Raw genomic sequence first — 15,252 nt, 5'->3', positions numbered from 1 at the left:
CATTAACGGTAACGGAAGAATAATAAATTATATTTATAATAATAATAAAGAGACATTCTATTGGGTGTAGAACAATAGGTGCCTGCCATGCAATGACTGACTGACTTGCGAAGCAGTGACTGACTTGCGAATGTATTCAATAACCTATGGAGAGGCAGAAGCATGTTCACTAAGCTGTACTCGTACCATTTAGTATGTTGCATGAGCTTAAATGAGCCAAAATGCTAATAATAGCATGAATGCTGTCAGTAGCATGTGGAGCATTACTAGCATGTTGTTTGCCTTACTTACTCCATTCCGTATATAAAACATTGGTAATAAGCAAGAAAAGCGTTCTGATGCTCAACATTGGCATCAATGCTAAGCTGAGCTAAATTGTAGTCAGAAACATGTTGATGAAGCTGTATTTGGACCATTAATTTTGTTAAAATTAATGCATAAGGTGAAATTAGCCAAAATGCTAATGTTAGCATGATTGCTATCAGTATCATGTTTGGCATCACTAGCATATTGTCTGTCATTACTTACTCCATTCACTATACAAAATGTTGCTAATAAGTAAGAAAAGTGTTCTTTTCTTACTTATTAGCATATTAGCATTTAATATTAGCTTAAATGCTAAGCTGTGCTAAATTGTAGTCCAAAAATACTAACGCTCTGGCTGTCAAAAGTCAGTTCTATAACCTGTGATAAAAAGCTAATATTATCGCCCAGCCTATAGTGATGCAGTGGCTCACTCAGTTTGAGTGGCCTATTACAAGTCAGTATTACACATAATGATGGGTTTTATGCTGTTCATCCCCAACGTCCAATGACTGAAGCTCTTGCTGACCAGTGCTAATGCACGGCCTTTCTGTGCCAGGCAGAGCACCAGTGTTGCGCAGATCAGCTCATTAGTTCAGATGTGGGTGCATGAATAGACATTTGTGTGTGCACGCGCACACACACACACATCAGTGTGCCACTCTGCAGCACGTCTCAGCAGGTGAAAGAAATCTGACCCAATCAGCAGCACCCTCAACTCAGGTTATATAAGGAATTCACAAACCACTTTACTGGTTTTGCAACAGAGCTGAGGAAAGCAAACACAGCCTCCAAAGCAGCATTTCATGGGAAAGGACTTATAAGGACTACCGGTAAGCCACTAACTGGGCTCAATTGAATGTAATTTGACTGTAGTTTCACATTTGAGAAAAGGAATGCATAATTTATTGAAGTAAAAGTTTACACTGCTAGTTTTTATAGTTTGGTTCCACTAAATGGTTGTTAAGATATCTAATGTAAAAAACTTAAGTCCTAAGAAAAAGAAGAAAAAAGGTCATTCTAAAATGTTTGGATTTGTTTGATTCAAATTCAACCAGGCATGGAATTTAATAATTTAATACTTGAATTTATGGTTAAAATTGTAAAATAAATGCATGTTCAAGGTTAAAAATGGAATTAGTTGAGATAAATTATTAACTTTGAACTAAATGTCTAAAATGTATGTTAAAATATTTTGTATGTGTGTTGTAGGTTTTTCACCTGTTCATTGATTCTCACTCATTGGTGAAATAAAAAAGATTGAGTGAATTCCTGAAGTCTCCAAGTCCTCCTTTTCAAGTGTAGGAAGCCATGAAATTATAGGACACTTGACAACTAGTCAACGGCAGTGAAATGCTAATGTTTGTGCTAATGTTAAATGACCACACTAATCCAATGTGAAACAGTAGTTTGGTTAAAACAGTCATGTAAATCCCAACAGACCAATTGCTTGATGTAAAATGGTCAAGGCTTTCATTTTGAAATTTTCATTAAGCATCATTTTAATTGGCCACACTAATCCAGTGTGTAACAGTGGTTTGGTCACACTAGTTATATAATGACGAATAGAGCAATTGCATGATGTAAAAATCGTCAAGGCTTTTATTTTGAAAATTTTATTAAGCTTCATCTTAAATGGCCACACTGATCCAATGTGTAACAGTGGTTGGGTTAAACCTAGCACTCTGCATTAACTGGGTGTTCGCCATAGTTAGAACTACAGAGATGGCCATGTGTTTGTAGTCTGAATCAGCAGCTGTGGCCTGTGTTCTGTTGCTATGGCAATTAATCCTCTCTGCCAACTGCTAGCTGTGAGAGAGACAGACAAGGGGAAGACATATCTGTTTGAGCCAGCCAGTTTCACTAAAAAAAGCTGTCTGAACATCTCCTTCCCATTCTGGAACCGTGATACGTATTCGAAAACCGTTTGAAGCATATGAGAGGGCTATTTATCAGGGTTTCCCCCAGAAAACTTGCTAAGCCCGGTGGTCGGGGCGTCGAGGCTGTCCACCGTGTTTTTGTATTAAAAGATGTTAAGTTGACAGGAAATGTAAAAGTATTGCTGTGTAATTATATGTTACGGGAAAAGATCTCCAGTGAAATGCTATTTAAACCCACAACTAGTCTAAAAACAACAAATTTGCACTTCTGTTTAATCCAAATTAAGTCAGCGGCTCCATCAGGCCCCCAATGGCTTCAGGGCCCCCATAAACGCTAATATTTTAAAACAGACCACAGACACTCATGTTTATTGAGATGATCAATACTGTTAAATTTTATTCAATTGTTTAGGCATACATAAATAAGATTTTAAATTGTTTAACATTTAACTGCAAGATTTTAAGGAGCTGGCAAGTTTACTTTGTAAAACTTCAAAGAACAATATTCATAGTTTGATTGTTTTGTTACCATAGCAACAATGTGATGCTGTGAGTTTAATCTTTGAATTTACAAATACAAATTGGCAAACTGCGATTATAACTTATTGCTTTTTAGGCTGGCCAATTAGACTACTCCCCCTGTCCTAGATTTCACTAAATCTAACATGGAAGCCGTTAGAGGTGCTGATGTTTTTAGCAACAAAAGGGGCCCCCAAGTCAGATTCTGCTCAAGGCCTCATATAGCCTTGGACCAGCTCTGCATCCCCTGCACTATGCAGAGATGCGCAACAAACGGGAGATTTAATTCAATGCTGCTAATGTGGCTTCAGTAGCTCTTCCATTTCGTGTCTGTTGAGCTTTTAATATGCGTCACAGAAACTATTCTGGTTGGTCGAGTTTATGGGACGAGTTTCTCAGATCTCTATGCGACCCGCATATTAACTCTAAGTAGACAACGCATTTGATATGGTTTGATGCATCGTGTAACAGGAAAAATACTAAAAATAATAATAAAATAATATAAAATCAGAGTGATGCGTGACTCCGAGGAGAGCGCAAAAGCTCCTTACGAGGACTTAACCTGCATGATGAGGTTAGCGTTGCTCGTTATCCACAAACGCTCTGGGAAACCGGGACCACAGACATAAACTTTACAGGGAAGACAGACGCCGCATATAATTGCTGGTTCACAAAATAACTCATTCTCACCACTCGCTCAATGCGCACCTCTGAATTCGCTACTACAAGTTATTCCTGTGGTTCACATGGAGCTGCGCAACCAGAGCTAAAGCGGTGGGTTTCAAACTCTTACCTAGAGTTCTCCAAAGGATCATAATTCCTCACAGTAAGTTGACGTAAATATCCATCCAGGTCAACCTGTGTCTAGTTTGAGTGAAAGGAGGCGCGCTGAGGTAAAGCAGCGGCAGCGCGCGCGAGTCAAAGCGCAGAGGCGCTAGTTGAGTAATTGTTCCGTGCGCTGTCAGCTTTAAATGCATAAACTACAAACCTATCTATTATAAACCTGTCCTTTAGGAATAAATCTGCTCTGCTAGTGAAATGCTAAGAGCAAAAGAGACGCTTGCAANCCAGTGAAATGCTATTTAAACCCACAACTAGTCTAAAAACAACAAATTTGCACTTCTGTTTAATCCAAATTAAGTCAGCGGCTCCATCAGGCCCCCAATGGCTTCAGGGCCCCCATAAACGCTAATATTTTAAAACAGACCACAGACACTCATGTTTATTGAGATGATCAATACTGTTAAATTTTATTCAATTGTTTAGGCATACATAAATAAGATTTTAAATTGTTTAACATTTAACTGCAAGATTTTAAGGAGCTGGCAAGTTTACTTTGTAAAACTTCAAAGAACAATATTCATAGTTTGATTGTTTTGTTACCATAGCAACAATGTGATGCTGTGAGTTTAATCTTTGAATTTACAAATACAAATTGGCAAACTGCGATTATAACTTATTGCTTTTTAGGCTGGCCAATTAGACTACTCCCCCTGTCCTAGATTTCACTAAATCTAACATGGAAGCCGTTAGAGGTGCTGATGTTTTTAGCAACAAAAGGGGCCCCCAAGTCAGATTCTGCTCAAGGCCTCATATAGCCTTGGACCAGCTCTGCATCCCCTGCACTATGCAGAGATGCGCAACAAACGGGAGATTTAATTCAATGCTGCTAATGTGGCTTCAGTAGCTCTTCCATTTCGTGTCTGTTGAGCTTTTAATATGCGTCACAGAAACTATTCTGGTTGGTCGAGTTTATGGGACGAGTTTCTCAGATCTCTATGCGACCCGCATATTAACTCTAAGTAGACAACGCATTTGATATGGTTTGATGCATCGTGTAACAGGAAAAATACTAAAAATAATAATAAAATAATATAAAATCAGAGTGATGCGTGACTCCGAGGAGAGCGCAAAAGCTCCTTACGAGGACTTAACCTGCATGATGAGGTTAGCGTTGCTCGTTATCCACAAACGCTCTGGGAAACCGGGACCACAGACATAAACTTTACAGGGAAGACAGACGCCGCATATAATTGCTGGTTCACAAAATAACTCATTCTCACCACTCGCTCAATGCGCACCTCTGAATTCGCTACTACAAGTTATTCCTGTGGTTCACATGGAGCTGCGCAACCAGAGCTAAAGCGGTGGGTTTCAAACTCTTACCTAGAGTTCTCCAAAGGATCATAATTCCTCACAGTAAGTTGACGTAAATATCCATCCAGGTCAACCTGTGTCTAGTTTGAGTGAAAGGAGGCGCGCTGAGGTAAAGCAGCGGCAGCGCGCGCGAGTCAAAGCGCAGAGGCGCTAGTTGAGTAATTGTTCCGTGCGCTGTCAGCTTTAAATGCATAAACTACAAACCTATCTATTATAAACCTGTCCTTTAGGAATAAATCTGCTCTGCTAGTGAAATGCTAAGAGCAAAAGAGACGCTTGCAACCCGGCTTTAAAGAAAAAAAAAAACGTTTTTTGGGGGGGGGGGATTTCCCTAGAAACGTAAGCAAGCAACGCTTAGCCTGGTGGCGGGGCTAGTAAAGCATGGCGGGTCGCCAGGCTTACAAAACACTGGGGGAAATCCTGTATTTATCATCTCCAATAGTCCCACGATTCATACCTCTACCTCACTCACAGTAATAACAGCGATGAAAGAAAAATGGTGTGCGCTGAGCTCTGAAATTGTTCAAAAATATATAGAAAACACTTGATGAGAGCGTCAGATTACCCTGTCCCATGACTTTGCTCTAAAGCACCTTGAAAGAAAAAAGTAAGCCTTAGAGAAATTTTGAATACATTTTACGGGAGCAGGCATGCATATCAATGTCATGACTGACTTTAATACTGATAGAGCGATACCTGTAGGTGTGGCGGCGATTTACAAATTATTTTGGGGTCAGAAATCCACTCTTTCTCTGACTCTAGCGGAGCGGCAGTTGGTTTCAGTTACACTTAAATTTTTTGAAAAATCAAAAACTTTGGGTCGCTTGGAGACAAGATGTGGACAAACTGTAATTGGTATTGACGTACTGTCTTCACTTTAGAAGAGATCACGGACATATCTACAAACTGAAATTTGAATGGCATTTCTACGTCAATCTATGACAACACAAAAATTCCTCAAAAATAGGGCATTTTAAGTTTATTTTTCCTCGCTCCATTGACTTTAATGGGATTTTGGGGTGTCATTTTTCACAAATTACGTCGCCATGGTAACTCCGAATCCCAATAAAAATAATAGCTCCCTTCTCGAGATCGAGCCACGTGTTTTGATACCACTTTTGTGGGGGTGCACGCAGCAGTATGATGACGATGGTGGTGACGGAATAAAAATAAATGAATAAAGAAACGTTCTATTAGGTGTAGAACATTAGGTGCCTGCCATGCACTACATGGGAGGCAGTCGCTGCCTTGCTTTGCAGGAGGTCACTGCTCTTCCCTATGTAGTGCTATGGGCAGGCCCCAATAAAGAGACATTCTATTAGGTGAAGAACAATAGGTGCCTCCATGCATTCCTATGGGCAGGTCCCAAATATAGAGACATTCTATTTGGTGTAGAACAATAGGTGCCTGCCATGCAGGCACCCCGGCACTACGCAGAGATGTGCAACAAACGGGAGATTTAATTCAATGCTGCTAATGTGGCTTCAGAAGCTCTTCCATTTTCGTCTGTTGAGTTTTTAATATGCGTCACAGAAACTATTCTGGTTTCTGCAAAGCAAGTCAGTCACTGCCTCCATGCATTGCTATGGGCAGGCCCCAAATATATAGATATTCTATTGGGTGTAGAAAAATAGGTGCCTGCCATGCAATGCGTGGAGGCACCTCTCCCTATGCATTGCTATGGGCAGGCCCCAACTAGAAAATTCCTGAAGAAATTTAACCGGGGCCTGCCAAAGTGTACCCGTCAGATTTTTAATAAAGCGTTCTGATGCTAAAAATTAGCAATAATGCTAAAAAAGCTGCGATGTAGTCAATATCCAGTGGGGAGTCAGAAACATGTTCAGTAAGCTGTACTTGTACCATTCAGTATGTTGCATGAGCTAAAATTAGCCGAAATGCTAATAATAGCATGAATGCAATGAGTAGCATATGGAGTATCACTAGCATGTTGTTTGTCATTACTTACTCCAGTCAGCATATGAAATATTGCTATTAAGTAAGAAAAGCATTCTGATGCTCAACATTAGCATCAATGCTAAGCTGAGCTAAACTGTAGTCAAAAACCTGTGGAGTCGGAAACATTTTGACTAAGCTGTACTTGCACCATTTATTTTGTTAAAATTAATGCATAAAGTGAAATTAGCCAAAATGCTAATGTTAGCCATGATTGCTGTCAGGCATCACTAGCAAGTTGTCTGTCATTGATTCAGTCCATTCAGTATACTAAACATGGCTAATAAGTAAGAAAGTTGGCTAAAAGCTTATTTTAGGTGAAATGCACAAGTAGTTCTCAATACCAGCTAAGTCCTCCTCTATAGTAACTGACAGTTCCGTCATGTTGTAGTTCTGACATGCTGCTCATGCCTCTCTTTTAACTTAGTCTTGGCCATAGATAGAACTACAGTTATGGCGCATTTGTAGTCCAAACCAGCAGCTCTGCCTTTCTCTGTATTCTGTTGCTATAGCGATTAATCCTCAGCCAACTGCCGTGTGTGGGAGACAGAAAGGTGGAGAAAGATTTCTATCATTATGAGACACCCAGTCAGTTTTTATGAAAAAAGCAGTCCGAACAACTGCTTCCCGCTCAGGATCCGTAAGGCCGATCCAAAAACTGTTTGAAGTGTATGAGAGGGCTATTTGTCGTCTCCAATAGTTCCGCGATTCATATCTGTAGGTCATTCACAGAAAAAGCAGCAATGAGAGAAAGATGGTGTGCCATGAGCTCTGAAATATTTCAGAAAAAAAAGTCTGAAAATGAATGGATGAGAGCCTGACTTTACCCTGGCACATGATTTTGCTCTGAAGCACCTTGACAGGAAACCGTCAGCCCTGGTGAAATTTTGAAAACATTTTACGGGAGCAAGTATGTGTATCAATGTCATGACCGACTTTCATACCAAGAGAGCAATTTTTGCAGCCATGAGAGCAATTTAAAAATTATTTTGGGATCAAAAAGCCACTCCGTTTCTCACTCTAACAGACCGGCAGTTGGTGTCAGTTACACTCGGCAGTTGGAAATTTCGCTCTTTTTTCGCTTTTTACATTGCCATCATAACTCCGATCCCCTAAAAAAAAAGTAGCCAGATGCCGAGATTGAGCTGCACGTTTTGATACCTTTTTTGTGGGTGGGCACTCAGCGGTATGAGCCGCATTAAAGATGACGGAAGAATAATAAATAAAGATATAAATAAATAAAGAGACATTCTATTGGGTGTAGAACAATAGGTGCCTGCCATGCATTACGGGCATTACAGTAAAATGTTATTTATACACATAGAAAGTCAATAAACTAGAATCAAAAGGCAATTTATTTCACTTAATTATATTCACTTAGTAAATAAAGTAAAAGGCAAATCAGAATGTCTCACAAACTATATATCCAAAGATCAGTCAGCAACTTGACTTAGAAATTTGATTGGAACCTTTTGGGCAAAACAGATACTGTAAGAACCACCCAGAGATCATTTTTATGGATTAAAGACTCGAACTGTGCAGAGTGAGACAATAAAAATACACGGACTCAGCTCCCAACAGTTAATGTAGCATAGCTCACTTAAACTTTAGCTCCCACTAACAGAAACATATCAGGAGGGCAGAGAATCAAATTACTAGACATATAAAAGGTAATCTGAAATCATTTACAATTACTCCATGTCTCATTATAATCGGAGGGCAAAGCCTGCAGGTTTAGCTTCTACTTACTTCAGAGGGCAGACCACCGGGACCCTCCATCTTGCTTCTGGGTTTGCCTGGCTATTTTTCCGGCCAGCGAACCATTTCGCCACCCAGTGGTCCTTTTTCAGACCACTTAGTCTCCTGTACCACTCAAAAATGCACAATATGTCTATAAATAATTTTAGGATAATATAAGGAAGTGCTGAGATATACTGTTTTCCACTGAACTAACGTGTTTGCTACTTCGGCACAAGCACAGAAACGTTCAAAGAATAAAAACACTAGACTCGGTGCAAAACTCAGATGACCCAGCTTTTACTAGCATGTAAACGCACCATCTACACACAAATCTGGGAGCTTCCCCGAAGCGCGACATGAGTCTCAAAAATATTGTGCACTCGTAACCGGAACTGTGTACATGCAGTTTTGTGTGTGTACCAGGGGATTTGTGTCTACTTTTTCAACATTTGTAGGAAAAGATTTATTTTATTTTTAAGGTTTACAAATCCAGTATTACATGCACACAGATATTTTTACACACACAGATACTTTTATGCACGCACACATCTTTTTACACACGCACAAATCTTTTTACACACACACAGATATTTTGAGACTACTTTCACTCCATATGTTTTCCTGCCAAGGTAACCATGACGAAAGTTTGGACTGAGTTCCTGATCGTTCATCCGAGTAGTTTTACTGCCAACAAACCTTCAGCAGTTTTCCGGACAAATCAGATCTAGCACCTGGGCAGAAAGTTTGTGTCTTTTAATGTGGCATTCCATTCAAATCCATCCCTAGCAAGCTGGGTCCATACTTTATCGGTCTATATGTCATAGAATCTGTCATCAGTCCAACAGCTGTCTGTCTCCGAGTCCATCCCACGTTCCACATCTCCAAGGCAAAGCCTGTCCTTACCTCGCAAACTGTTTGGTATCCTGAGAGTGTCACTGCATTTGGGCCCGAAATATTCCAAAAACTATGGTATAGAGCAGTGTTTCTCAACCTTTTTCGGGCCAGTGCCCCCCCAGCCTTTATCCAGGTCCCTCACCGCCCCCCACCAAAAAATTTGTAGGCTACTTTGCACTGATAATTATTTTATTATTAATGTTACTATCATTATTGTAGATGTTTTGAATCGGCGGACCGATTATGTTTTCCCGTACACTTCAGCGCGCCTTACGCTCCTTCACCTCGCGCATATAACGGGGTAAATGTAGCGAGTTTTGCCCTAAACGTATCGGCGTCTGGAGGAGGGGGTCTGGGGGAGGCGAGCGTATGTTTCTACGCTCCTTCGTGGGGGGCGCCGATTTATGTTTTCGCATCCACCTGAATAATGTGTAGTTGCGCCAATGCCCATGGCACTTCAACAATATTATTTTACCTTTTATCTGAAATGGTGTCTGTTTATTCTTGCCATTCTGTCTTCTGTATTAATTATTGCTCGAAAGGTCTTGCCATACCAGTTTATTCCTCCGTATTTACTTTAGTTTCTTAGTTTATTCTTGCATTTTGTTCTACATTCATTTCCATTTAGTTTCATATGATTAGTTTTATCCTCTCTTGGTTTATTGCTGTGTCCACTTTAGTTTCTTTCCTGTTGCTAGATTTATTTTATCGTTTATTGACCATCAGTAATCTTCACTCATCACCTGCTGCGCCTCCTAATCGTCATGATGTGTTTCACATCATGTGTTGATTTTTCACTGTTCAGCGTCGGATTCTCTGTTTTTATGCCATAATTCACATCTAGTTTGTCGCTCCGTTTTGCCCGCTTCTCATGTTTCAGAATTTTGCGCGATGTGCGCGCCGTTTTTTTTTTTTCTTTAACTCCCTAAGGTGCAGGGCGGTTGGGAAACATATCGATGGGGGGAAAGGCAGACTGACATGAACCTTTTAAAACAACGGAAACAATTTCGGTATTCTGATTATTGAAATTTAAAAGTGCTGTGGTACCGTTGTTCTATCACACCCGTTTCATACCGGACCACTTACAGCACCGGTGTTAACGCTATRAAATGAACGCTCTCTATCAGTGGTATCACCCATGGAGGGATTTCTTTATTTCTTTATTTAAATGGGTTAATTTTTCAGAGGGATACAAAGTGAGGGTATCGTGATTTTAGTAATTACATGTTTATGAAGCGGGCAGCTTTCAAACGGAAATAAAACACTTTTTAATATAAATTGCTGCTTTGACATGATCACAGAACTGCCAAAACATATGTAGCCTACATAAATACCAGACAAAGTGAATCACAGCAGCGTCATCAGCCGGTGTAACGCTGAACTGATGCGGAGCCATGAAGCTACAAACTCTGAATAGAAGAAAAAGAAGAAGAAGAAGAAGAGCTGCCATCGATACAGTTGCAGCCAAGCATGATTTAATGTTACACAATACAGTTTTACCAAGTTGCTCAAAGTCTAAACTGGTATTGTTGTGGATTTAAGGTGTAAAGTTTACCTTCGACCAAACGCCCCCCAAAGGCACACCAGCGCCGCCCTTTTGTAAAAATGTCCGTCAGCGCCCCCTGGCGTCCTCTGAACGCCCCCTAGGGGGCGGTACCACCCACGTTGAGAACCGCTAGTTTAGAGGTTAAGAATTTCTTGTATAAAACCAACTGAGTATAGAGATTTCATAAAGGACTTATTGAATTTCACTTATAGAGATGGAGATGTGAGAATAATTTTAAAAAATGATAGTTTCAATTTCTTTATAATTTGTTTTTGGTTGGTGCTGGTGGCCTTATTCTATTTTTCTTCAAGCAGTTAAACAAAAAGGGGGCAGAAAGAAGGGGGAAGACTACACCACACGATGCCCCTAGTTTAAAGATTTTATGGGGGGGAGGTTAACTGGTATCATAGGTTCAAAGTTTTTATCCTGAAAAAGCATTGAATCCCAGGGAAAAAAGAACATCATTACACATGAAAGCGTGAATATTACATAATATTTTGGGTTGGGTTTTTTTCTTGTTTTTTTTTCTTGTGGATATTAGGGTTAGTAGCTTTTTATTATTGTCACAAATCTGTTTTTACTACTAAGGACTGCATTGCAAAGTGAGCTGTTATTACGAGAAGTGAAACCAAACATACTCAGATTTACACTGAAAATAATAGACACCTTGAACTATTGCCAGTTTAAAAGATTTTGCAAACATATCACTTCTATTAAGTTAGAAATCCTTGTGATTTGGTTTCAGAATAGGCTGTCCCAGAAACCAGTTAGGAAATATGGAAATATTTATCACTTTCAACAAAACGACATTAGGCTGCAGATCATTTACATGACAAACAACTTACTCATTCACACCAACGCAACCATCTGTCTCTGTATGGTTTAATAGGCTGCAGTAATATGTTGAAAGTCATTTTTTTTCAACATGACTTCAGAGTACTTTCACAGGAAACCAGCCAACCATGTGAATACATGACATGATCACTCACAGACAGCAACAGCTGAAGAACTCACCACTGGAGCAGTTGTAACCCCCCCAGCCTGGTTCACATCGACAGGTGTTGGGTGCCATACAACTGCCATGAACACAGCTGTCTTCACAGTGTGCTGTATAAGGAGGAAGCAAAAACAATGATGAATTCATTTGACTTTTAATTTTATGTGAATTAAATTCAGATTATCCATAGAGCTCTGTAAATCCACAATGCAATTTAGAAAACATCCAATATAAAATTGAAACCACGAGTTTCCATACAATGAATAAAAAGACATATACCTTTTTTCCTTAGTTTCTGAAGACATTAGACCTAACTTCCCCTGTTATAGGTTAACTAACCTATAATTATCAAAAACATTTCCATTTACCAAATTTAAGCAGTGAGAAAAATATCAGAAGATGATGTGATGCCTTTGGAAACCACCCTTAGCTTAATTGACACATTTAAGTTCCACAGGTGGAAGCACACCTGTGGATGTATTTTAAGGCCACATCTGGTACACACAGCTTTCTTGTTTGACACAATTGGAAAGACAAAAGAAATAAACCAAAATATCCAGAAAATAATTGTGGAGGTGCACAAGTCTGGTTTATCCTTAGGAACAATTACCATATTCTTGAAGGTGCTGTGTTCATCTGTTCAAACTAGGAATGCAAAGAATTAATTATAGGTTAATTAATTCTTTGCATTTGTTGCAATTGTTAACCATTAATGTCTACTTAGATATTGTCTACTTAGACATTATTGGTTAACAATAACCAATAAATAATTTTGGCTGGATGGCAGCCAAAATTCAAAGGTGTTGAATTTATGAGGACTTGCTCTTAACGTTAAGACCAGTCCTAATATGGTGAAAAAGAATGATTTTACGTGTGTATGTTTCTGCATGTGCATACAGAGAAACGAGAGTAAAGGCAGTGGTGGGAGGGGATACAGGCACTCACGAGCACACATCTCTCCAATTTCAAAGAAGCCTGGGCAACACTGTGACTTTATCCTGTACATGATTTTCTCTCCTCTGCGATAAGCTGTCCGATACATCTCCCTGTAATCACAGAGTACAGAGGTCACTTGTTGAGGACATTTAGGTTATGGAAAAAGGTTTAACAAATTAAAAAAGCTTTAACAGATTATAAAACAGCTGATTATAAAAAAGTGAGCCACTCTGTCATCACACATATTAAGACTTATGAGAAGTTAAAATTGTACTTTGATAAAACACCATGTAAAAAATCTGTATTCTCTTAGATGTGTGCTAAGGTGTGTTCCTCACCTGTATGTGGTGCACTTGAACCATTTGAGGATGTCTGGACAGTTGGTGTAATAAATCTGATCAAAACGATGAGAATAAGACTCCGTCACCATCCTTGAGTAACTGAAACCATAGAAAGACAGAACAAAGACACTTAAAACTTACAAGCAAACTCAATATGTCTGTTGTGAGAAGTTTAAATTTCAAACTGCTCAGTGTGCCACTTCTATCTGACCACTGTTTTTCAAAGTAATGTGAGATAGGTCTGTGAGAATTGAAGTCTGTCCAAAAGAATTTGGTTGCAGGGCTTGCAACAAAACTCCCGCATGACTGTCTCATGAATAACCACACAACATGCTCTTTCTACAGTAATCACATTCAATCACTAATACCAGTGAGTTTCAAGCTCACCGGTGTTGGTGAGCTTGAAATTTACTATCTTTTTTATTTCTTACTCTGCATCTTCTCCTGTCCCCCATTTTTCAAAATATTCTATTATTTTGAAAATAGAGTTTCTTTAACTACTGTGAATGAACATATTTTTTGTTTCATGATAAAATCAGTTTAACTCAATTTTTATTTGTAAAGAAGGACCTTAAATCAGATAAAGGAGAGTCTATCAAAAGTATTTCTTGCAAGTTTTCTCAGCACTTGTCCCAGCCCTACACAGAAATGTCTGCAGAATTCTGATTCACCTCTCCCAGTGACTGCAGACGTTTGGATCATCCAGATTGAGGGAATATGTATTATAAGGGAGAGACCAGAAGACCACAGTTGAAAGGACCATCATATAGTACCCCGTCAACTCAGCCATCATAATAGGAGCTGCACCTTCAGTTGGAGAACGAGAAAAAAAAAATCAGTTAAATGTAGGAGCATTTAAAAGTTAGTGTTGTTTGAATTGGTGCATAAATGACCATAATGTTTTCTTACACCTTAAGCAAAAAAGTTAAATAATAAGTACATTTATTCTATTGTGAAAACATTTGAATTAACTACTTGGTGTGCTCAATAGTTAGTTTTAGGGTTAGGTTAGGTTAGTTTTACTTTAACTGCATCGTTAAACTTACCACTCAAATCTGCAGTTAATTTGATTTAACTGCAGACCCTGCAGTTAATTCAAACCCTAACCCTAACCCTTCAAATTAACTGCAGATTATCTTACATGCTTATCCCTTGTGAGGTTGTGAGGGGTCTGGTACCTAATTTCAGCTGTCAATGGGCGAAAGGCGGGGCACACCCTGGACAGGTTGCCAGTCCATTGCAGAGCATCAGCTTGTTTATATAACACCAATTCATAACAAATATCGTCTCAGGGAACTTACAAAAAAATTATTTCAATTCAGTCATACAAACATTTCAATTGCAATTGATCCTAGTTATCAAACAGTACAGTATTTATTCAAACTAGATTAAAAAGCTTTTTTCTATGGAAACCCAAGAGATTGCATTAAATGATGCATACTAAAAGTATGAAGGTTAAAAGAATATAAGGATGCAGTAAAAATACATGCATACAGCATAAAAATGCAACATTAAAAACAATCACTTGCACAATCAGTATACACAAACGAGGGTAATGGCGGTGGTGGGAGGGGGTATGTACACTCAGGAGCACGCAACTGTCACCTGTGTCACTCATTCGTGAATGGGTGAATGACTGTAGTGTGAATTATGGATTCATTATTGGACATATTTTCTATAGATATTGATCATTTATCTATTGTGCTACATATCACTATAGTTTTATCGCTATAGTTTTTATTAGAATATATTGTTAGATTCTAACAACAATATATATCACAATATACACATACATTAAAACAAAAGTACAGCTGGTATTATGTACAATAATTTCATTAAATTATTATTATGCAATTATTATTTAGGCAACCATTGAATCTCCCCTACCAAAACCACTACCATAGACACTCTCCACTCTCATCATGGACACACTAGCCAACAATAGAACCTACACAGTGGCGGTGGGGTGGACTAATATGTCATTTT

The 15,252-nt window shown here is 39.0% G+C and overlaps 1 protein-coding gene across 4 annotated transcripts in view; it reads right to left on the bottom strand.

The window, feature by feature from the left end:
• Positions 1-15,252, bottom strand: part of LOC103473513 (multiple epidermal growth factor-like domains protein 10) — a 148,212-nt gene that overhangs the window by 126,964 nt on the left and 5,996 nt on the right. For 3 of the 4 annotated variants that reach the window (XM_008423817.2, XM_008423815.2, XM_008423814.2), the window contains exons 3-6: positions 13,938-14,073; positions 13,264-13,365; positions 12,935-13,035; positions 12,007-12,099 (exon numbers count right to left, since the gene is read on the bottom strand). In XM_008423817.2, coding sequence (XP_008422039.1) covers positions 12,007-12,099; positions 12,935-13,035; positions 13,264-13,365; positions 13,938-14,059 — 418 coding nt within the window. In that variant the 5' untranslated portion in view covers positions 14,060-14,073. Of the gene's footprint in view, positions 1-12,006; positions 12,100-12,934; positions 13,036-13,263; positions 13,366-13,937; positions 14,074-15,252 lie in introns of those variants that run through there. The other variant, XM_008423816.2, reaches the window with a different exon arrangement.

Source organism: Poecilia reticulata, linkage group LG12 (genome assembly GCF_000633615.1).
Source record: "Poecilia reticulata strain Guanapo linkage group LG12, Guppy_female_1.0+MT, whole genome shotgun sequence".
Lineage (NCBI taxonomy): Eukaryota > Metazoa > Chordata > Actinopteri > Cyprinodontiformes > Poeciliidae > Poecilia > Poecilia reticulata.
This window is presented reverse-complemented; position numbering and strand designations above follow the sequence as displayed.